At 38.7% G+C, this 25,208-nt stretch overlaps 1 protein-coding gene across 1 annotated transcript in view; it reads left to right on the plus strand.

The window, feature by feature from the left end:
* The first annotated feature begins 14,042 nt into the window (after window positions 1-14,042).
* The window catches only part of LOC101679674 (glycine N-acyltransferase-like protein 3), a 34,145-nt gene continuing 22,979 nt past the window's right edge, over window positions 14,043-25,208 (plus strand). Inside the window, exons 1-3 of the mRNA XM_045071061.1 lie at window positions 14,043-14,135; window positions 18,566-18,671; window positions 24,573-24,680. Of these exons, the coding sequence (XP_044926996.1) occupies window positions 18,594-18,671; window positions 24,573-24,680 (186 nt within the window). The 5' untranslated portion in view covers window positions 14,043-14,135; window positions 18,566-18,593. The remainder of the gene's footprint in view (window positions 14,136-18,565; window positions 18,672-24,572; window positions 24,681-25,208) is intronic.

The following is a 25,208-nucleotide window of genomic DNA, read 5'->3' on the forward strand; positions in this document are numbered from 1 at the left end:
GGCTTCCTCAGGGTCCAGGCCCATGCTGTGCATCAGGAAGCACCCCCCACCCGCACTGCTTTAATCCCTATATTAGATCACTGGCATCATCTCCTCTGTGCATAGACGGAGAAGAAATGTGGGTGCTCTTTCTGCATAAATGATGGATAGATAGAATCGAACCCCCACAAGCCTAGGTCTGTATTACCTGCCTGAAGGAGTACTCACACATGGTGGCAGGTGCCATTTTACTACACCTGAAAAATTGTTATTCCCTTATCTATACTTTAAGGTAGACCCCCCACCCCCAAATTGGCTTTACCACCTATAGGAAGGAATGGCAAAACAGGGCTGGTAAACTAATGTCTACCCAGGCGGCTTCTGTCCCCCCAGGTTCCCCATCATATCCCTCCAAAAGGTGGATTTTACTAACCTCTTTTTGTGGCTATGCCAGATGGGACAATTCTGCTATGTCATCATGCCAACTTTCAACAAGCCAAAAGAAGTCTAGCATTTCTATCAACTATTCAGAGTGATTTAAGAGGTCATAATTGGTACCCCTCAAGTCCCATGGATAGGAAATGAGGGGACAAAAAAGAAAAAAATATTAGGGCAAGGATCACTCTCCAGAGGTAGGGCCAAGCCTGGGTAAGCACAAGTACTCCCAGCACCTCACAAAATTGATAGGGTCCTTGGTCGTCAGATCAGTTCAGGCCATCAGATCAGGAAAGGTCTTCCTGATCTATTATAAGGAACTGACTTAAGGGATGCCCTTTCCTCTCTTCCTATAAAGGGGTAACTGTAATTACCTGACCAACACCAGTACTCCTTTAAGATGCATCCTGAATATCTGGAAGTATTTTGACCCACAAACATTGAAGAAATGGCAACTTACTTTCTTTTGTTCCAAGACATGGCCACAATATAAATTGGCAGAGGAGACATGGCCACTTGAGAGAAGTATCAATTACAATACTATTTTACTATTAGACTTGTTTTGCAAACATGAGGGAAAATGGAAAGAAGTATCCTATGTACAATGTTTCTCAGCCTTAAAGGAAAATAAGGGCCTGTGCCAGCAGTGTAGGATTGATTCCAGCTTCCTGGCTGCTCTCTCCTGTGGCCAGCCACTTGGGGGTGGGGTGGGGAGGGGGACAAAGGACTACCACACCCACACTGAAGGTGTATAGGCAAATGGCACTCTTGCAGAGAATCATCCACCCCTAGTCTCTCCTTCCCTTTGGCCTCAAGGTGTTTATTGGGGTCTTAGGTCAGTTCCCTCTGCATGGAACCTGTACTGGTGCTCGGAGGCTCTATCCCTTTCGAGAACATGTACCTGGAGAAGGACCAAGGGAAGGGGATGCTGCTATGGCTAGGGTATAGGAGCCCTTTTCATTGCAAGACTTGAGACAAAGGGGGACCTTGGAAAATTTTCCAACAACCCAGACAAATATATTGAAGCCTTCCAAAATCTCACATGTTTGAATTAACATGGAAGGATGTGATTGGAAGAATAAATATTGTGAAAATGTCTATGCTTCCTAAAGCAATCTACACATTTAATGCAATCCCTATCAAAATACCATCCATTTTTTTTCAAAGAAATGGAATAAATAATCCTAATATTTATATGGAACCAGAAAAGACCTCGAATAGCCAAAGGAATATTGAAAAATAAGCAAAGTTGGTGTCATCACAATTGCAGACTTCAAGCTCTATTACAAAGCTGTCATCATCAAGACAGTTTGGTACTGGCACAAAAACAGACACATAGATCAATAGAACAGAATAGAGAGTCCAGAAATAGACCTCAACTCTATGGTCAAGTAACCCTCAACAAAGCAGGAAAGAATGTCCAATGGAAAAAAGACAGCCTCTTCAATAAATGGTGTTGGGAAAATTGCACAGCCACATGCAGAAAAATGAAATTGGACCATTTCCTTACACCACACACAAAAATAGACTCAAAATGGATGAAGGACCTCAATGTGAGAAAGGAATCCATCAAAATCCTTGAGGAGAACACAGGCAGCAACCTCTTCGACCTCAGCCACAGCAACTTCTCCCTAGAAACATTGACAAAGGCAAGGGAAGCAAGGGCAAAAAAGGACTATTGGGATTTCATCAAGATCAAAAGCTTTTGCACAGCAAAGGAAACAGTTAAGAAAACCAAAAGACAACTGAAAGAATGGGAGAAGATATTTTCAAATGATATATCAGATAAAGGGCTAGTGTCCAAAATCTATAAAGAACTTTTCAAACTCAACACCCAAAGAACCAGTAATCCAATCAAGAAATGGGCAGAAGACATGAACAGACATTTCTGCAATGAAGACATCCAGATGGCCAACAGACACATGAAAAAGTGGTCCACATCGCTCGGCATCAGGGAAATACAAATCAAAACCACAATGAGATACCACCTCACACCAGCCAGAATGGCTAAAATTAACAAGTCAGGAAATGACAGATGCTGGTGAGGATGCGGAGAAAGGGGAACCCTCCTACACTGTTGGTGGACATTCAAACTGGTGCAACCATTCTGGAAAACAAAATGAAGGTTCCTCAAAATGTTGAAAATAGAACTACCCTATGACCCAGCAATTGCACTACTGGGTATTTACCCTAATGATACAAACGTAGTGATCTGAAGGAGCACGTGCACCCTAATGTTTACAGCAGCAATGTCTACAATAGCCAAACTTTGGCAAGAACCTAGATGTCCATCAACAGATGAATGGGTAAAGAAGATGTGGTATATATACACAATGGAATATTATGCAGGCATCAAAAGCAATGAAATCTTGCCATTTGCAACAATGTGGATGGAACTAGAGAGTATCATGCTAAGCGAAATAAGTCAATCAGAGAATTACAACTATCATATGATCTCCCTGATAAGGAAGTGGAGATGCAACATGGGGAGGTTAAGGGGGTAGGAGAAGAATAATGAAACAAGATGGGATTCAGAGGGAGACAAACCATAAGTGATTCTTAATCTCACAAAACAAACTGAGGGTTGCTGGAGGTAGGGTGGTTGGGAGAGGGGGAAAGGGGGTTGGGGTTATGGACATTGGGGAGGGTATGTGCTATGGTGAGTGCTGTGAAGTGTGTAAACCTGGTGATTCACAAACCTGTACCCCTGGGGATAAAAATACATTATATGTTTATTAAAATTTAAAAAAAAAAATAGGAGGTAGTGCTCTCGTTAAATCAAACCCTCTCCAAGGCAGAAAAATGTGGGATCCTGGCCACCACTGAAAAATATGGGGACACACAGCAACTTCATTACCAGGGTATGGGTGAGCCCTTTGGTGGCTTCCAGTTCCCACACTGTCCTTGCCCAATATCCCAACTGGAACCTCATGATCCCCTCAAAAACTGGTACCAAGCTCAAAATGGATGAGGCTTGCATCCTTGAGGGATTAAGAAGGTCAAAGATTAATTAAGCCTCTGAATTATGCCAAGTTGCCTACCATCACCCAAATTCAAGAGGAAAATCCAACAGCCTTCTTAGGTTGAGAGAGGCTCTCATTAAATACGGCTATCTCCCCCAGTTCTCCTGAGGCAGATATCATTCTCAGAGACAAATATCTGAACCAGTCAGCCCCAGATACTTGATAAAAGTTGGTTGTTGGACCAGAGGGGACCCTAGAAGGGCACTCATGAGCTTCTAACCAGATCTTTTACAATCAGGTTCAAAAGGAGAGTAAGGAACAAGAAAAGGGACTAAGAAAGAATTCCAAGACCCTAGTTCCAACTTATATATGCTTACAAACTTGGGCCCCCAAGGCTCTGCTACTAAATGCCACTGAAGTGGCCACCCACAGCACTGGAAGTGAGAATGTCCTCAAAGGCAAAAATCAAAGCCCTGCAACCCCGTCGTACACGTGGAGGGGGAAACTGGGAATTTGAATGCCCTTGGGAATCTCAATCTGCAAGGGCTCAGACAACCAGCACCCCCAACAGGGACTGGTGGGGCCCGGGGTTCTTCACAGTGACTCCCCAAGAACAGCTTACCAATGGAAACTGGAAACTGAGAACCTCAGGTAATCCTGGAGATAGAAAGCCAGTCAATTTCCTTCTTGATACTACTTTCCACCTTAGGCCAACTGTCTAACCACAGCATTTTTGTTAAGGGTGTCACTGGACAGCCCATAACCAGATTTTTTTTCACACCCATTGGGATGTACCTGGGGAGATCCAATTTTCTCTTTTACCTTCTTAATAATGCCTGAGAGCCCCACACATATCTCTGTAGAGATATTATGTCTAGTTTGGGAACTCTCATACTGATACCCACTGGATTGTGTCTGTATATATATATGTATAGATGCCAGATTTATTAATTTTTATTAACATATATGGTATTATTAGCCTCAGGGGTACAGCTCTGTGAATTGCCAAGTTTACACACTTCACAGCACTCACCATAGCACATACCCTCCCCAATGTCCATAACCCAACCACCCTCTCCCTACCCCCCAGCAAATCTGTTTTGTGAGATTAAGAGTCTCTTACGGCTTGTCTCCCTCCTTATCCCCTCTTGTTTCATTTTTTCCTTCCCTACCACCCAAGCACCCACATAACCTCTCAAATTCTTCCATCAGGAAGATCATATGATAATTGTCTTTCTCTGGTTGACTTATTTCACTCAGCATAATACCCTCTAGTTCTATCCATGCCATTGCAAATGGCAAGATTTCATTTCTTTTGATGGTTGCATAGTATTCCATTGTATATATATACAACTTCTGCTTTATCCATTCATCTGTTGATGGACATCTAGGTTCTTTCCATAGTTCGGCTATTGTGGACATTGCTGCTATAAACATTTGGGTGCACATGCCCCTTCAGATTACTGCATGTGTATATTTAAGGTAAATAACCAGTAGTGAGATTGCTGGCTTGTAGGGTAGCTCTATTTTCAACTTTTGGAGGAACTTCCATGCTGTTTTCCAGAGTGGTTGCACCAGGATGCATTCCCACCAATAGTGTAGGAGGGTTCCCCTTTCTCTGAATCCTCGCCAGCATCTGTCACTTCCTGACTTGTTAATTTTAGCCATTCTGGCTGGTGTTAGGTGGTATCTCATTGTGGTTTTGATTTGTATTTCCCTGATGCCAAGGGATGTTGAACACTTTTTCATGTGTCTATTAGCCATCTGGATGTCTTCTTTGTAGAAATGTCTGTTATGTCCTCTGCCCATTTCTTGATTGGATTATTTGTTCTTTCGGGTTGAGTTTGATAAGTTCTTTATAGGTTTTGGATAGTAGCCCTTTATCTGATATGTCATTTGCAAATATCTTCTCTCATTCTGTCAGTTGTCTTTTGGTTTTGTTGGCTATTTCCTTTGCTGTGCAAAAACTTTGATCTTGATGGAGTCCCAATAGTCCTTTTTTGCCCTTGCTTCCCTTGTCTTTGCAGATGTTTCTAGGAAGAAGTTGCTGCGGCTGAGATGAAAAACGTTGCTGCCTGTGTTCTCCTCAAGGATTTTGATAGATTCCTTTCTCAGATTGATGTCTTTCATCCATTTTGAGTGTATTTTCATGTGTGGTGTAAGGAAATGGTCCAATTTCATTTTTCTGCATGTGGCTGTCCAATTTTCCCAACACCATTTATTGAAGAGACTGTTTTTTTTTTTCCCCATTGGACATTCTTTCCTGCTTTATTGAGGATTAGTTGACCATAGAGTTGAGGGTCTATTTATGGGCTTCTGTTCCATTGTTCTATGTGTCTGTTTTTGTGCCAGACCATACTGTCTTGATGATGACAGCTTTGTAATAGAGCTCAAAGTCTGGATTTGTGATGTCACCTACTTTGGCTTTCTTTTTCAATATTTCTCTGGCTATTCGAGGTCTTTTCTGGTTCTATATAAATTTTAGGATTATTTGTTTCATTTCTTTGAAATAATGGATGGGATTTTGATAGGGATTGCATTAAACCTGTAGATTGCTTTGGGTAGCATAGACATTTTCACAACATTTGTTCTTCCAAACCATAAGCATGGAATGTTTTTCCATTTCTTCGTGTCTTCCTCAATTTCTTTCATGAGTACTTTATAGTTATCTGAGTACAGATTCTTTGCCTCTTTTTTTAGGTTTATTTCGAGGTACCTTATGGTTTTGGGTGCAATTGTATATGGGATTAACTTCTAAATTTCTCTTTCTTCTGTCTTGTTGTTGGTGTAGAGAAATGCAACTGATTCCTGTGCATTGATTTTATATCCTGACACTTTACTGAATTCCTGTACAAGTTCTAGCAGATCTGGAGTGGAATCTTTTGGGTTTCCCACATAAAGTATCATATCATCTGCAAGAGTTATAGTTTGACTTCTTCTTTGCTGATTTGGATGCCTTTAATTTCTTTTCATTGTCTGATTGCTGAGATTAGGATTTCTAGTACTATGTTGAAAAGCAGTGGTGATAATGAACATCCTTGCCATGTTCCTGACCTCAGCGGAAAAGGTCTTAGTTTTTCTTTATTGAGAGTGATATTTGCTGTGGGTTTTTCTTAGATGGCTTTGATGATATTGAGGTACATACCCTCTATCCCTACACTTTGAAGAGTTTTGATCAAGAAAGGATGCTGTACTTTGTCAAATGATTTTTCAGTGTCTATTGAGACTATCATATGGTTCTTGTTCTTTCTTTTATTAATGTATTATATCACATTGATTGATTTACAGATGTTGAAGCAATCTAGAAGCCCTGGAATAAATCCCACTTGGTCATAGTGAATAATCCTTCTAATGTACTGTTCTATCCTATTGGCAGGTACTTTGGTGAGAATTTTCCATCTGTGTTCATTAAGGATATTGGTCTGTTACTCTCTTTTTTAATGGGGTCTTTGTCTGGTTTTGGGATCAAGGTAATGTTGGCCTCCTTAAATGAGTTTGGAAATTTTCCATTTCTATTTTTTTGAACAATTTCAGGAGAATAGGATAATTCTTCTTTAAATGTTGGTAGAATTCCCCTGGGAAGCTGCCTGGTCCTGGGCTCTTGTTTGTTGGGAGATTTTTGATGACTGTTTCAATCACCTTACTGGTTATGGGTCTTTTCAGGTTTTCTATTTCTCCCTGGTTCAGTTGTAGTAGTTTATATGTCTCTAAGAATGCATCCATTTCTTCCAGGTTGTCAAATTTGCTGGAGTATAGTTGCTCGTATTATGTTCTTATAATTGTATTTCTTTGGTATTGGTTGTGACCTCTCCTCTTTCATTCATGATTTTATTTATTTGGGTCCTTTCTCTTTTCTTTTTGATAAGTCTGACCAGGAGTTTATCAATCTTATTAATTCTTTCAAGAATGGGTCCTAATTTTGTTGATGTGTTCTATTGTTTTTTTTTTCTTGTTTGTTGCATCTATTTCATTGATTTCTGCTCTGATCTTTATGATTTCTTTGTTGCTCTTTCTCCAGCTCTTTAGGTGTGGGGTTAGGTTTGCATTTGAGACCTTTCTTGATTCGTAAAAAAGGTTTGTATCACTATACATTGTCCTCTCAGGACTGTCTTTGCTGTGTTCCACAGATTTTTAATAGCTGTATTTTCATTACCATTTGTTTCCATGAATTTTTTCAATTCTTCTTTAATTTCCCGATTGACCCATTCATTCTTTAGAAGGATGATATTTAGCTTCCATGTATTTGGGTTCTTTCCAAATTTCCTCTTGTGATTGAATTCTAGCTTCAGAGCACTGTGTTCTGAAAACATGCAGGGAATGATCCCAATCTTTTGATACTAGTTAAGACCTGATTTATGACCCAGGATGTGATCTATTCTGGAGAATGTTCCATGTGCATTAGAGAAGAATGTGTACTCTGTTGCTTTGGGATGGAATGTTCTGAATATATCTGTGATGTCCATCTAGTCCAGTGCGTCATTTAAGGCCTTTATTTCCTTGTTGATCTTTTGCTTGGATGATCTGTCCATTTCAGTGAGGGGGGGTGTTAAAGTCGCCTGCTATTATTGTATTATTGTCAACATGTTTCATTGATTTTGTTATTAATTGGATTATATAGTTGGTTGCTCCCGTGTTAGGGGCATAGATATTTAAAATTGTTAGATCTTATTGTTTGTCAGACCCTTTGAGTTTGATAGAGTGTACTTCCTCATCTCTTATTAGAGTCTTTGGCTTAAAATCTAATTGATCTGATATAAGGATTGTCACCTCAGCATTCTTTTGATATCCATTAGCATGGTAAATTGTTTTCCACTCCCTTACTTTAAATCTGGACGTGTCTTTGGGTCTTCTTGTAGACAGCATATTGATTTTTTTTTTTTCATCTATTCTGATACCTTGTGTCTTTTGATTGGGGCATTTAGCCCATTTACATTCAGGGTAACTATTGAGAGATCTGAATTTAGTGCTATTATATTGTCTGTAAGGTGACTCTTACTGTATATAGTCTCTCTTCCTTTCTGGCCTACTACTTTTAGGGTCTCTCTTCGCTTAGAGGACCCCTTTCAATATTTCATGTAGGGCTGATTTGGTGTTTACAAATTCTTTCAGTTTTTGTTTGTTCTGGAAGCTTTTTATCTCCTATTTTTAATGATAGCCTAGCTGGATATAGTATTCTTGGCTGCATATTTTTCTCATTCCATGCTCTGAATATATCCTGCCAGTTCTTTCTGGCCTGCCAGGTCTCTGTGGATAAGTCTGCTGCCAATCTAATATTTTTTTACCATTATATGTTACAGATTTCTTGTCCTGGGCTCCTTTCGGGATTTTCTCTTTGTCACTAAGACTTTTAAGTTTTTCTATTAGATCATGATGTGTGGACCTATTATCATTGATTTTGAGGGGGGTTCTCTGTGCCTCATGGATTTTGATGTTTGTTCCCTTTGCCATATTAGGGAAATTCTGTACAATAATTCATTCCAATATACCCTCTGCCTCCCTCTGTCTTTCTTCTTCTTCTGGAATCCCAATTATTCTAATGTGTTTCATCTTATGGTATCACTTATCTCTTGAATTTCCCTGTAATGGTCCAGTATTTGTTTTTCTCTCTTTTGCTCAGCTTCTTTATTCTCCATCATTTGGTCTTCTATATCACTAATTCTCTATTCTGCCTCATTTATCCTAGCAGTAAGAGCCTCCATTTTTGATTGCACCTCATTAGTAGCTTTTTCAATTTCAGCTTGGTTAGATTTTAATTCTTTAATTTCTCCAGAGAGGGCTTTTTTTTTTTTTCTCCAAGCAGCATTTCCCTAATATCTTCCATGTCTTTTTCAAGCCCAGCAGTCACTTTGAGAATCGCCATTCTGAACTCTAGATCTGACACATTACCAATGCCCATACTGATTAGGTCCCTAGCCTTCGGTACTGCTTCTTGTTCTTTTTTTTGGGGGGGGTGAGTTTTTCTGCCTTGCTATTATATCTAGATAAGAGTATATGAATAAGAGAACAAAATACTAATAGAGTAGCAAAGGCCCCAGAAAAATGTGCATTAACCAAATCAGAAGAGACGCCTAAATCGTGGGAGAAGAAGGGGCTAAAAAGAAGTTCAAAATAAATTTTTTTAAATATATACAGATATTGGACTGGTGAATAGAACAGAGCCACCCACTTGATTTAGGGTGTATTTTGGTCTCTTAGAAGAAACTACCTCCAAAATTTTATAGATAGAAATATATATATAAATATATATATATTTATATATATATAAATATATATATAAATATATATATGGTTAAATGCGATGAAGGGATGGAATATGACTACAAAGATGAAAATTGTAAAAAAATTATAAAAAGGGAGTTATATGATAATTTGGTTGGGAAAAGAAAGAAAAAGAAAATGGAGAGAATTTGTTCAGGCTGGAGACTAGAACAAAGCCCTGTGCTAGATTTAGGGTATATTTTGATTTATTAGAAGAAGTTATATCCCAAAAATTTTTAGAAGAAAAAACCCTATATGTATACAAAATACACTACCAGAGGCTACCAAATTAACTTTGGAACAGGATCTTACCATACACAACCTCCATAATATTCAAGGTCTCCTGTCAACTGATGGCAGTCACTGGCTCAGACAGCTTCCTCCTGTGGTACCAGCCACTACTGGTGGGTCCAGTCATGCAAATAAAAACCAACCAATTTCTACCAGTAACCCTAAGACAGATCTCTGGGGATGGAACCCTGACTGCTGTTTTTCAACAGCACCCCAGACCGGCAAGAAACAGTTAGATGGGTCATCACTCCCTTTCCTTGATGCCAGTTAGGGCCACTTCTTCAGATGGGGGAATGTTAGGAGTTAGTTGGACAGATAGGCAGTCTGGGCCAGGGTCCCCAGCAAGAAAACATGGAAACAGGGCAGCTAAGACAAAACAGTCCTAATACCTTGTTTTGTACCTTAGACAAGACTACACTAGCATTTTATTTTGCAGACTTTTCAGAAATAACTTCCTAAAATGAAATTTTAGGAAAATTAACCACAAAGCACTTGTTGCTATCAAAAGCTGGGGCATTTAAGGCATAAATCCTCACATCCACCCCAAAAGACCATCAGCACATAATGACAAAAGCCCTGATATAGAAGGCCTGAAGACACCCTGGTTGCTTAAGATATTTCTGGGAAAGAGCTCTTAAAAACCCCTGGACTTAGAAACTCCAAGGTGAGTCCCCTTGGAGGTCCCCTCCCTCTCTGGGAGTTTTGTACTATCACTTAATAAACTCTGCTTTGCTGCCCACCATTCTTCATCTGGTCTGCCTATTCTTTCTTCAAAGTGGCATGACCAAGAACTGTAGGCATTAAAGAAGAAATTCTGAAATGATAGTAAGTATATACATGTAAATAAATTACCACTTAAATATATTAAAAATCATTTCTAGTCACTATAGTATTTTTTCTGATTTGCTTTTATTTACTTGTAAAATAAAATATCTGCAATTTCTAATCATTTTCTTTCTAGTCTAGAGTATCTTGTCAGTTATGGTAGAAGGTACCACAATTCTGTGGATACCCTCCAGGCAGAAACTGCCAAAACCTCAGCGTTAGTTAAACAAATTCAGTGTAATATTCATCACAGTGAGGGACACCACATTTAGTTAGGGTAGAAGATACCACAATTCTGTTGATACCCTCCAGCCAGAAACCACCAAAACCTCAGCTTTAGTTAAACAAAGTCAGTGTAATGCTCATCCCAGTGAGGGAGACCACATTTTCATGTGGAGCCCTGGGGAGCTTAGTAAAAGAGTCAAAAGCAATATCCTCTTAGGAAATAATAGTTGGGGAGAACATTAGTGGGTTTTAGAGGTAAAGTCTTCAAGAAAGGAGACCTGTAGTGCAGCATTTGAAGAAAATATGTTTGTGTCCTTTGGACCCACTATATACCAGGCAAAGCCACTAAAAGAGAATACAAAATCTCCATAAAACCCCTCACTTGGAAACTTAGAACTTCTTGTTTTTAGAGTGATGAATAGAGCCCCATAAATTACTGATTTTTATCATTAATCATGATGTTTATTACAGCTTTTATTGGGGAGGTAGAAGTTAGATCAATGTCTGCTGTTTCTCTCAGAACATCCACTCAACAGTGCCTGTTCAGCTGGGATTCTAACTCACCACTTTTGCTGAGTGATATTGTTCACCATGCACAGACTGGTCAAATAACCTTCTCACAGCTTTTAAAGGTATGTGATCTGATTTTGAATGATCTACCGTATCTTCTGGCAGATAGCAGTCAATCCAAAACGTACACGATATTTTATTTAAAGGCTATATTTGGGTGCGCCCTTTGTGAAGAATTTAAGAGTTAATTACAGACCCAGGTACAATTAAAATTCAATTGCATGCAATCCAAGTAATTCAAATGGCGGTCCTCTTTTGTAGTATTTTCACTTACCTAAGCTCTCACACGCACAAGTCATGACAACAGTACATCTCCTCCCCACAACACTTGTCACAGGCTTTCAAGTGTAAAACACACATATTTTGGGATGGAAGACATACAATATAAATACGTAGTGTCAGAGAAGGAAGGTAAATTGTGGTTTTGGAGACAAATGGGTATCCTGTACAGATATGTAGCAGAGCTTCGTACACTGTCAGTTGTTCAAAATTCTCATTTTTTAGGAACCCTTCCATTTTCCCCAACTTTAAGTTGGGCATATGTTTAACAAACATGTTTTTCTTTAATATTGGACACCTGAACTGGAACCTAAAATTAAGGGATATACCTTCCTTTATTTGGTTGGATAGAATTTCCTGACATTCTCAACCAAAACTAAATGTAGGTGCGCCTGTTAAACTTAGTATGTAAGGCATTCAGGTTGGCTTCATTTCCAAACACAAGTCTTCTAAATCCTCTCATGTTTCATTCATTGTCAACAAACACTCAGCTTTGAGGAGGGGAGAGGAAAGAAGGAAAGGAAGAGCATAGAGAAGTTCAGATTTCCCATTTGTATTTTTATCATATATCAAGTAACTAAGCCACATTTTGGTATTCTAACTAGTGTTTCTTAAGAGTTGCTGGCACTAAATATATTTCTTTGCTACTAAAGTCCACCTAGGGCTCCACACCCAAGAGAGAGTTTGCTTCAAGATTCTCTCTTTCTACTGCCCCTCCTCTCTCTCTCTCTCTCTCTCTCAAATAAATAAATATTTTTTAAAAGTAATCAATATACCCAGATCAAAAAAGGCAGTCTGCCTTTTCCATCCAGTAATTGTCATCTAATACAATTTCTCTAGTCACGTTAAGCTACCAGCTATCTATCCATTGTGTTACTTTATAAGCATCTTCAAGAACAGAATTCCCCAGGGACACTTGGGTGACTCAGGTGGTGAAGCATCCAACTGTTGATTTCAACTCAGGTCACAATCTCAGGGTCATGAGTTCAATCCCAGCTTGGGGCTCCCCATTCAGCAGGGTGTCTGCTTGAGATTCTCTCCAACTCCATCTCCCTCTGCCCTCCCCCCACCCATTCTCTCTCTATCAAAACAAATGAAAAAGTTTTAAGAAAAAAAAAGAAAGTAAAAGAAAAAAGAAAAGGACACCTCGGTGCCTCAGTTGGTTCAGTGCCTGCTTTTGGCTCAGGTCATGATCCCAGGGATGTGGGATCTCCTCAGGCTCCCTGCTCAGTGAGAAACATGTTTCTCCTTCTGCCTGCTACTCCCTTGCTTGTTCTCTCTCTCTCTCTGTCTCCCTGACAAATAAATACAATCAATATTTTTTAAAAAAGCATGACCGGACTTTCCCCATCATTTGATATTTACTTTATGAGACATAAAGTTGATAAACAGGAGTATCCTCCTATGTAACCACATTCAAATTGAAGCACTCTACACATGCCATTGAAATATTCATACTGTTTATTATTCCAAAACTCAGGTATTGTTTTGTGGGCTCAGGTATTGCATGTGTGCCCATGCAAGTGTTTACATGTCACTTGAAATTGCAGCCATTTGAGGAAACAAGTAAACTCTTTTCATTTAAAAGATTAGGGAAATAGAATTAAAATTATCAGAAATGCTGTCAATTCCACAAGTATATGATTTAGAGATTATCCCTTAGGGTAGAAAAATCATTTCTTCAAAATAGACGAAAATATAGGGGCACCTAGGTGACTCAGTCTGTTAAGCATCTGCCTTTGGCTCAGGTGATGATCTCAGGGTCCTGGGATCAAGTCCCAGGTCCAGCTCCCTGTTCAGTGGGAAGTCTGCTTCTCCCTTTGCCTCTGCCTCTGCCCTATGCTCATGCACTTTCCCTGTGTCTTGCCCTCTCTTTCAAGTAAATAAATAAAATCTTTAAAAAAATAGGTGAAAATATATAAGAGGGCAATACCTCTTTGTCATTTTCTATGGTACCCTATTCATTTGGGTCTCTTCACTTTTTATTTTTTCATGAGATCTTAGCAGATGGTGGGTTTGGGATCTAGAAAATGTCCATCTTTAAATCAAGATTAGTATTCACTGTTTTTTACACCATAAGCTAAATCTGAGAGAAAGGAAGGGGTGGGGTGAAAATACTCATGCTGTATGCATGAGGCTTTTCACCTGACACCATAAACTCCTCCCTATTAACAGGTGTGTGCACTTTTTTGTTTTTCTCTCCCTTCTCTTTCCACTAAGGACTAATTAGGGAAGTAGGCTTGACGAATAAACTCACCATTTATGAAGAAGGAACCACTGACCTGATAGAAACTGAACTCTCAATAGCAGGTAAGCATTCCTTCCTTAAAATAATAAATTTCAAATTATTAATTAAACTTGCAAGAAGAAATGGGAGAAATAGGGAGGAGAGATGAATTTCAGCATTATACAGGAAGGGTAAATCATAATTAGGTTTATGGGGAAAGATATTTGCTTTTTGTTTTTGTTTTTCTGTTTCAAATTTTGATTTGAGGAAAATAAGCATTATGAAATATAAAATCATTTGCACTGATGGGGCACAATTAGAGAAACAGATAAGAGAGGCATCTCTGAACAGAAAGTCTATCATCTGAAAAATAATTACAAGCATCAGATCACAAGAACTTTAAAAAAATTCTCTCTCTCATTAGCAGATGTCCCCCATTGTACTGTAAGTGCTATGTTACCTTAAAAAGCAAGAGACCTTATATTTTATTTATTTATAATAATGGTCTTTCAAGCCAGTGTTATGCTTTCAATGATTAATGTTAATAATATATTTTAAGTGCTTGTTCTGTGCTGATGGACACTTCAGTACCCCAATGACTATAATTAATTACATTCCTTGACAATGATTTCAGTTACTGAGTCTGTTGTTGGTAACAGTTCAGCCAGAGGAATTAAAAATCTTTACCTTCCAATTCTAGAACACATGTGAATCATAGGGCATTTATAATTTATTGATGAGATTATGATTCTCTGATCTTGTAGCTCTCAGAATTAATGGTTGTCATTACGACTTTCTAATGTAAATCAAAAATCTGTAAAATATATTTTCTGCCTCCATGAGAATTTCTTCATTCTGCTCTGTGTCCTTAAAACTATCTTTGTATTTCAAAAGAGAAAGGTCCTCAGGAAATTCATCACTGTTTACTGAAAGAACATTGTCCACTGGTGTTCATTAACTATAGTGTCTTCCCTCTGTGAACCCATGGGAGAAATGTCTCTCTGATTTTAATGTTACCAATATTTGTCACTTAGCAAATTTGTGAATAGAAAGGTATATTGAAGCCAGATCAAGGAGGCTTTTGATTATTTAGAAGTTAGAGAATTTCATTTAGAGATAATACAAGTGAAAAGTCAAGCAAATGCTATGATAAAGAGCATAAGAATAATTTTTTTTAAGATTTATTTATTTTAGAGAGAGAGAATGAGAGTGAGCAAGAGAGCATGAGCAGGGGTAGAGGCAGAGAGAGAGGGAGAGAAGACCTCAAGCAGATTCCCCACGGAGCACAGAGCCTGACTGACATGGGCTGGATCCCAGGACCCTGAGATCATGATCTGAGCCAAAATCAAGAGCTGATGCCCAACCCTCCGAGCCACCTGGGTGCCCCAAGAGTGTGAGAATAATTTTATGGACAAACTGAATCGCGTAACTAATCATTTTTGTTTCTCTTATGTTGGCTGCCAGGAAGCTTACAGTACAAAATGTGCTCTCACCTGCTGCAAATCCGTTGCTTCTGATTGTTGGTGGTGGTTTTGTTCAGCAAGATTACAGGGATCACCATCAGTAGGGAAAACGTAAGATTAGGTTCCTGCAAGCCTCTGGTCACAATGTTTTTATCAGAAGACCAACACAAAACTTTCTTTTTTTAAAATTTACTTTTAAAGATTTTATTAATTTTGTTGAGAGAGAGAGCACACACAGAAGCAGGGGAGGGATGGGTGCAGAGGGAGAAGCAGATTCCCCGCTGAGCAAGGAACTCGATGTGGGTCTTGATCCCAGGCCCTGAGGTCATGAGCTGAGCCAAAGGCAGCTACTTACCCTGCATATACCAAACATATAACCCTGTTTTATGTGTACTTCTGTTTAAAGACACATTATTTAACACTTGTTGATTTTTTATTATCATTGAACTCCCAGTCAAGAGCATTATAACCCATAATTGAAAAAAGTTTGTGTAACACATGTATATATCTTCTCAGTAAGACCCATCACAGTCTTTTTGCCATAGGAAAACTAGACAGCACTTAAGTACTATGCTTGGGACAACTTTTTTTTTTTTTTTTTTAAAGATTTTCTTTGCTTGTGTGACACACAGAGAGAGAGAGAGAGAGAGACAATGAGAGAGGGAATACAAGCAGGGGGAGCGGGAGAGGGAAAAGCAGGCTTCCCGCAGAACAGGGAGCCTGATGCAGGGCTCCATCTCAGGACTCTGGGATCATGACCCGAGCCGAAGGCATATGCTTAATGACTGAGCCACCCAGGTGCCCCTTGGGACCATTTTTATTTTTTTAAAGATTTTTATTTATTTATTTAACAGACGGAGATCACAAGTAGGCAGAGAAGTAGGCAGAGAAGCAGGCAGAGAGAGAGGAGGAAGCAGGCTCCCAGCTGAGCAGAGAGCCCGATGCGGGCCTCGATCCCAGGACCCTGGGATCATGACCTGAGCCGAAGGCAGAGGCTTTAACCCACTGAGCCACCCAGGTGCCCCTTGGGACCATTTTAAACAGTGAAATTACCAGCAGAAAGTGAACACCACAAAAGAATGTGACACAAATATATCATTATAAAGGGCTTGTTTAGAGTATAAGAGCTGGAAAGAGAGGTCAGCTTCTGCAGCATCCACTGACAATATTGGCTTTGGAGACTCAAATATGTCCACAAATGACTGCCAAAACACTGTCACTGTGGGTTTGGAGGGTTCTAGGTGAATCTTAGCAAGTAGGTGAATTCACAAATATGCATTCCACAAATAAAAAGGATCAATTCGTAGAACTATAGTCCATATGCTTTGTCTGCTGGCCTCACTCTTGACTCCATATTATGTTTACACTTCTGTTTTCCCTTTGCCTGAATTTTAATTAAAACTTAATTTTTCATCATATATTTTACCTACACTTATAAGTGGTTTCAGGAACTTTGAGGAAAAAACCAGGCAATAAAACAAATCGCCAACAAATTCTTAGAATTCCTACCATTCGTGCTAGCTACTTTGCTATGTATCAAGACATAAAAACATCTCTAGGCATCAAGTGCATTAAGAGATACATGATTAGTTTCTCTATGAAATAATTCTATCTTATTTTCTCAAATACTGAATTAGAATAAATGAATGTATTTAACATGAGGATCTGCTAACACGTTAATATTTTATTTAGAGATAGCATGAGGGAGTGAAATGTCAAGCAGATACAAGTGTGAAAAGATGATGCCTACATCTCTCCTTCCTTTGCTCAACCTGAACCCTGGAAACTCGATCTTTGCAAAGCTTCTCCTATCAGCCCAGACTATGAGTACTAGGGTCCAGGAAGCTGATTTTCTGGTGCTGCCCCTAGTATCTTTTCGGAGTCCTGGAGAGAATTACAAACACCTCAGGTGTCCCACTCAGCAGACTGTGGGCACAGGACTTGGTCACAGGAAATATGCTTCGTAGAAGTTCAGACTCATATAAACCATACGATGGAGTTGTATGGTGGATTTTAAATCATAATCAAACACTTGAGTATCTTCTAGTCACACAGAGCTGCCACATATTGAAATCAAGTAGTAGCGTCCTCTATCTGGGGAATGTGCTATACAGGAAAAAATTCACTGCAGTCTCAGAAACACCAGGTTCTCATGTCTAGCTGCTAGACACTGCTATCCTAATGTCTGTTTGTTGAGAGTAAATGGATAAACTCTAGTGCATCGTATATATAGAAAAAAAAATTGTTTAATTCAGTCAAGACCTGATTGGAATGTGTGGGGGGGGGGGTTTCTTAGGGACAAAAAGCAGGGGATAGGAAGTCCCCAAATCTAGAAAAAAATAACTGCCTCTGAATGGCTGAAGAGCATGCATTATATTAAGTCCCTTTTTCATTCCTTAATTTGTCTAACTAAACTGAGTCTCAGCCTTTGCTCCCATCTGATTCTTTATCTTCAACCGATGTGTTTCTCTGCAAGTTTTTACCTGTAAGCACCTGATGCCTGACCCACTCACATCTTCCACCTTTGCCCCACACTGTAAAAAGAAGTTTCCCTGCTTACCCTAAGATTCTTACTCTGAGCTTCCTCTTAACCATTCAGCAAGCACTTAGAATGCCCTTTTCCTCTGTGCCAGGCTCTGTAGGTGCTGGAATACAATAGAGCACAAAGCAGATACAGGACCTTTCCTTCTTGTACCTCCCAGAAGACTTGATACAGACTCAATGAAAGCAAACACAAACAGATGTGAAATTACAACTGTTTCTGTGTCTCAAAGAAAGAGTTGAATGTACAGTGAGTGTGTATCATAGGAAGACTTAACCCAGAATGGATACTCACCTCTTTCCTGGATTAGATCATTAGCATTCCCTACTTCCACGTGCTCTCTGGTGTCCCCACCCCAGTTCCTCTCATCTTCCCTCTTCTTCCCTCATCAGAGGGAGCAATGGCATTCTGAATTGCACCCAAGGAAAACAGGACTTCAAGGATGTTCCTCGGGAGATTCAAATGTTAACAAGGAAAAACTAAACACATCCCTCTGCGTTCTCATTAGGTGTGGAATTGCTAGAGTTCTGGAGAAGATGCTGGTGCTCAACTGTTCTACCAAATTACTGATCCTTGAAAAAATGTTGAAGAGTTACTTCCCTGAATCACTCAAGGTATTCTACACTTAAGAGCTCTCTTTTATTTCTTTATTTTATTTATTGTGAAATAAGGTCAGGCTGGTGGCTGTTTCCCCAGTTTTTCTGATGTCAGGACTTTCCTATTAAACCTATTGAACATTGGAGTACAGATGGCCCTTCTTTTCACTATATCTGTATCTTTGGGATAAATACCCAGTAGTGCAATTGCAGGGTCATAGGGAAGCTCTATTTTTAATTTATTGAGGAATCTCCACAAGTAGCTGCACCAACTTGCATTCCCACCAACAGTGTAAGAGGGTTCCCCTTTCTCCACATCCTCTCCAACACATGTTGTTCCTGTCTTGCTAATTTTGGCCATTCTATGTGGTCTAAGTTGGTATCTCAATGTGGTTTTAATTTGAATCTCCCTGATGGCTAGTGATGATGAACATTTTTTCATGTGTTTAATAGCCATTTGTATGTCTTCATTGGAGAAGTGTCTGTTCATATCTTCTGCCCATTTTTTTATATTATTGTCTGTCTTGTGTGTGTTGAGTTTGAGGTGTTCTTTATAGATCCTGGATATCAACCTTTTGTCTGTACTGTCATTTGCAAATATATTCTCCCATTCTGTGGGTTACCTCTTTGTTTTTTTGATTGTTTCCTTTGCTGTGCAGATGCTTTTGATCTTGACGAAGTTCCAAAAGTTCATCTTTGCTTTTGTTTCCTTTGCCTTTGGAGACATATCTTGAAAGAAGTTGCTGTGGCTGGTATGGAAGAAGTTACTGCCTATGTTCTCCTCTAGGCTTCTGAAGGATTCCTGTCTCATATTGAGATCTTTTATCCATTTTGAGTTTATCTTTGTGTATGGTGTAAGAGAATGATTGGGTTTCATTCTTTTGCATATAGCTGTCCAGTTTTCCCAGCACCATTTATTGAAGAGACTGTGTTTTTTCCACTGTATATTTTTTCCTGTTTTGTTGAATATTAATTGACCATAGAGTTGAGGTCACTAAACTGTGGAAAGAACCAAGATGCCCTTCAACGGATGAATGGATAAGGAAGATGTGGTCCATATACACTATGGAATATTATGCTTCCATCAGAAAGGATGAATACCCAACTTTTGTAGCAACATGGACGGGCCTGGAAGAGATTATGCTGAATGAAATAAGTCAAGCAGAGAGAATCAATTATCACATGGTTTCACTTATTTGTGGAGCATAACAAATAGCATGGAGGACAAGGATAGATGGAAAGGAGAAGGGAGTTGAGGGAAATTGGAAGGGGAGGTAAACCATGAGAGACTATAGACTCTGAAAAACAATCTGAGAGTTTTGAAGGGGTAGGGGGTGGGAGTTTGTGGGCACCAGGTGGTGGGGGTATTGTAGAGGGCACGGATTGCGTGGAGCACTGGGTGTGGTACAAAAATAATGAATACTGTTATGCTGAAAAAAAAAAAAGAAACTATTGAACAGACGGTTTCCCACTTGTCTTCTGCTGGAGACTGATTCCATGCAGCATAGATATGGCTGTGATAATTATTTTTTTGACAGTCACTCTAGATGACCTCTAGGAAAATTTAGGTGGTGCTGGACTAGATTATTTCTAGGTAAACTCAAGTTTTAAACTTTTCTTAACGGCAGAACAGTGTGGATTAAGTAGCATTGTTCATAAGAACATAACCTAGGTTCACAACGGAGCTGAGGTCCAGAAGTCATAAAATTTTTCTGGCTATTTCAACATCTCTATTTATTTATGTTTTTTAATGGCTTTGTCATCATAAAGCCTCTGTTGAAGTCTTCCCAAAGTCTATGAGGGCCTTCTGATAACTCAGAGCTACTGTGGAAAAAGACATTAATCACAGATTAAAAATAAATATGAGATTTAAAATATTTTAAGAACTTAGAGAAAAAAATTCAAAGTACAAAGATATTGTCTTGAAGGGCTGCAATTCTTGACCAAGGAGATAGCTCTACGATATGGATTTTGAAATGTAAGTGGCAGTGGTAAGAGCATTTGACTGCAAATGTGATGGCTGCTAATAACCCAGAAGAGATGTGATGAATCATAATTTCTAAAGACAGAGACCAGAGACCGGTGTATTTGGCACACACCCTCGATAATCCTTATTTACACTAATCTTTAACAAAAGTTATCTAGAGCACTGTACTGGGGTGATTAAATTTAGTCATCTTGCCTTATGAATCATACTTAAACTATGTATGGTAGTGAAAATTTGAGTGATTATTTGGGAGCATATGGCTAAAAGAGTACTAAATGGACAGTCTGACTCAAAATGTCCCTTATTCAGGCACCTGGGTGGCTCAGTGGGTTAAGCCTCTGCCTTCGGCTCAGGTCGTGATCTCAGGGTCCTGGGATCGAGCCCCGCATCATGCTCTCTGCTCGGTGGGGAGCCTGCTCCTCCCTCTCTCTCTCTCTGCCTGCCTCTCTGCCTACTTGTGACCTCTCTCTGTCAAATAGATAGATAAAATCTTTAAAAAAATGTCCCTTATTGAATGAATAAGGGACATCAAACAAAATGTCCCTTATTGTTTGACCCACTCTTGCCAAAGAGAAATAAAAAGGTTTTGGTGACCTTCACAGGGCCATCTAATATCATATAATCATGAAGACAAATGATGGGCTCTTACATTATAAATAGTATGTGGGTAGTACTTTGGCATACAAATAATTTCAATTTATTTTATCCTTCCAACAACTTTGTAAGATGCTTACTAACCCACTTTAGAAGTGAATAATTTAGAGTCTAAAAAGGCTAAAGCAAGTAAAAAATCAGTTGAATACTGGTTCTTTTGATTTCATAGCTACTGCTTCTCTTATAGCAACTTAACTACCAGATACCCAGGTGAGGATGTTGATTTTTCCTCTTTCTGTTTTTTTTTTTTTTTGATACCTCAAATACTGCTTGGCATGTGGCTTTGCCCATATAATTACTCAATAAACTGTTGTTGGTTTGTCGCTAGCAGTGTTATGAAATAATTACTTATTAACCCTCACCTGTTCAAATCGTATTTTCAAGGACCTCTGAATTCAGATTAGTTGAGTTGATCAGAATAGTAGAGATCATTTTTTTTATCATACCTTTAATGCTGTCTTCTTTGAACTTTATAAAACCTATTAATTCCTCTGTAATATTAATAACTCTGAATAAGCAGGTAATTACATTGTACTTTTACAGATGATATTACTAAATCCCTTTCCCTTATCTAAAGGCTAGAGTTCAGATTTAAATCCAAGCTTTCAGATTCTAAACTGCATGGTTGTGGTTTTCTGTTGTTGGCTTTTGGTTTTATTTATTTATTTATTTCAATGCTTCTCATAACACCACTTAAAGTAAGAGTTAAAGAAATGAAACACGTAAGCATAAATCAATGCCTTCCTCATATAATCTTCTCGTTAATAGCTGCTTAGCTTAGCACTCCCGATTTCTCATTTTCTGTACACAGAGTCTCTTTACCTTTGAATCTTTTTATCTTTCTTCAGTTATTGCATTGTTATATAGTGTCTGTCTTAGGTTCTCTGACCATAATTTCAAAATACCTTTTCACTTACGCTATGCCCTTTCGAGAATCAAAATGATAAAGAAAAATTTGTTTTGTTGTTCCATGCTTCCTCCATTTTTTTGGAGGCTATGGCTATGTATTTTATAATCTGATTTTTTAAAGTTTTTATTTAAATTGCAGTTAGTTAACATATAGTATAATATTAGTTTCAGGTGTACAATTTAGTGATTCGATGCTTCCATACGTGACCCAGTGCTCATCACAACAAGTGAACTCCTTCTTAACCCCCATCACCTATTTCACCCATCCCCCCTCCTACCTCATCTTAGTATTTCAGTGATTAAATATCCCTCTACATTTCCTTCACAAATTCCAGCTGCTCATTCTTCCGGCATCCTTACTTCCCCTAGCTACTTCCCCTCTCCTCTCAACACGCACCCTTTGAATAAATAGGTGTTAAAGAATTTGTTTCATTGTCTTCAACCAATGCCAACTCTTTTAGTTGGTTGCAAAACTCTTACTAACAAGTTATTTCTTTTCCTTTCACAAGCTGAATATCAGAAAAAAATTTTTTCCTTTTAAACTTCTCAACATTGCAATCATATTTAAGTCCATTTTTTAATAATGATGTATGGTTTCTTCATGGGAAAAAACACTTTAATAAATTTATGACTATGTATATATAAGATCAGCATCCCCAAAATTTAATAATTAAATAGGGCAACCATGACTCTTCCAGATTAATTTAGTTCTTGGATTTTCACTAAGTGTGATCCATGCCACACGTTAGTATAGGCCAGACCAAATTAAGGAAATATACATTCTATTAGAAGATTTGAGTGAGGTCCCAGATTGGGAAAGAGAAACGAGAGTTGAATAATGTTCTAGGTATTGAGGAGCATGATTTGAATCATGATGTGATATAAGAAGTAAAATGTAGTTTCTTTTTTTTTTTTTAAAGATTTTATTTATTTAAGAGAGAGAGAAGGGGAGAGAGCAAGCACAGGCAGACAGAGTGGCAGGCAGAGGCAGAGGGAGAAGCAGGCTCCCCGCTGAGCAAGGAGCCCGCCGTGGGACTGGATCCCAGGACGCTGGGATCATGACCTGAGCCGAAGGCAGCTGCTTAACCAACTGAGCCACCCAGGTGTCCCATAAAATGTAGTTTCTAATGCTCCTATAATTTAAATTGGTTTTCACTGAAGTATAACACATACTGGAAGGTGCACATAACATGATTATGCCACTCAATGAATTTTCATAGAGCAAATACTTGTATAACTTATGCTCTAATCAAGAAAGAACATTAATTCAGACACAGTTTCTCCCCAGCCCCCCAGTGCTATTTTCCAAACATTCTCTTTCCCAGCTCTCCATAAGTAACCAGCATCCTGACTTCTAAAACTATAATGTGGTTTTGTCTTTTCTGAATATAATGTAAATTGAATCACATAGTATGTCTTTTTGTATCTACCTTCTTTCATTCACCATTAAGTTTCTGTTTTGTAATTTATAGTATGAATATGCCACAATTTAGTCATTTTTTTCCCACTGCTGATGGACACTTTGATTGTTTTCAGTTTCGATCTATGATGAAAGTGCTGCTAAGAACACTAGCCTGTAACTCACTCTCCTTGTTACCACCACAACTTCTTCTCTATAAGCACCCCTGGCATATGAAGGTTGTTTTATAGGTCAGGCATCTTTGATTCTAAGTGGAGAAAAGAAATATGCAAGGGCACAGGTCAGAATTCTAATACTCAGTATTGTTTAGTCAACAACCAGTTGATCCACTATGTCAGACTCCATGTACATAGCAATGAATAAGACATAGTTATGACCCTCAGGGAATGCTTAGAGAGCTTTCCTCTATCAAATCTGAAAGGCAGGGGGCTTTTTTGGGGAGGGGAGTTACCCTCAATGATGTTTAATTGTAACTCAGGGTTGAAGGAGTAGTTGCATTAAGCAGGATATTTTTGGGAGAGTATAATAAGCTTCAAAAGCAGCTGAGCATCAAAATTATCTGTGGAATTGTAAAAGATATTATGAACCCTAAGTCAATACATCAGATTCTGATTCCTTCTGTAAGTATTTATTATTGACCCATGTGCCATCTAGTCAGCCTGTTGTTTTGATATCTCTCATTGTTGTACAGTAAAATCCTAAGTTTAGGGAGAAATTTCATAGGTTTTCCTAGTTTTTGTTTTTCTTTTTTTTTTTTTTACCAGTCTTCATGTACAATAATGAAATAACAAGAGAAAAGTTTGTACATGTGCATGTTGTATATATGTGCATATAAAAAAATTTCCCTTCTCATGGCCACAACTATATAATACAAGAAGTGAAAACAGTAATATGCAACTGAAAGAGTTAGTAATGTGACTGGCTTGTCTTTCTGGGTTCTCTGGCTCAGGTTTATGGAGCAGTAATGAACATGAATCGTGGGAATCCCTTTCAGAAGGAGGTGGTGGTGGATTCGTGGCCAGATTTCAAAGCTGTTATCACCCGGCGACATAAAGAGGTACAGATTGGAAAGGACAGAGAAACAAAACTAAACTAAACATAATATCTCCTGAAAACTCAAGAGTTGACATCAACTGGAAAGAAAAGTTTGGGTAAAGGGGATATTATAACCATTACAGTCATATATATTAGCTTAATAAGGCACATACTTCACCATTAGTTTTTTTAAAAGATTTAATTTTTTGCATGAGAGAGAGCACAAGGGCCAGAGGGAGAAGCAGACACCGCGCTGAGCAGGGAGCCTATCATAGATCAGGATCCCAGGACCCCGTTATCATGACCTGAGCCTAAGGCAGAGGTTTAACCGCTGAGCCACCCAGGTGCCCCTCACCATTAGCTTCTAATTTGACTGGCTTTGGAGTTGCAGACATGGAAAACTGCTAGATTAAATGTATTCAATAAAGTGTTTCTTTAGTGTTTCACAATCTCTAGAACCATGAAGCATACATACTTATGCATACTTGTTTTTACTCTGGTTTGATGTTTTCCTGTGACCAACAACTTTGGTAATGTGGGTGAATACATA

The sequence above is a fragment of the Mustela putorius genome, unplaced genomic scaffold (assembly GCF_011764305.1).
Source record: "Mustela putorius furo isolate JIRA1106 unplaced genomic scaffold, ASM1176430v1.1 tig00003983_pilon_pilon_pilon, whole genome shotgun sequence".
NCBI lineage: Eukaryota > Metazoa > Chordata > Mammalia > Carnivora > Mustelidae > Mustela > Mustela putorius.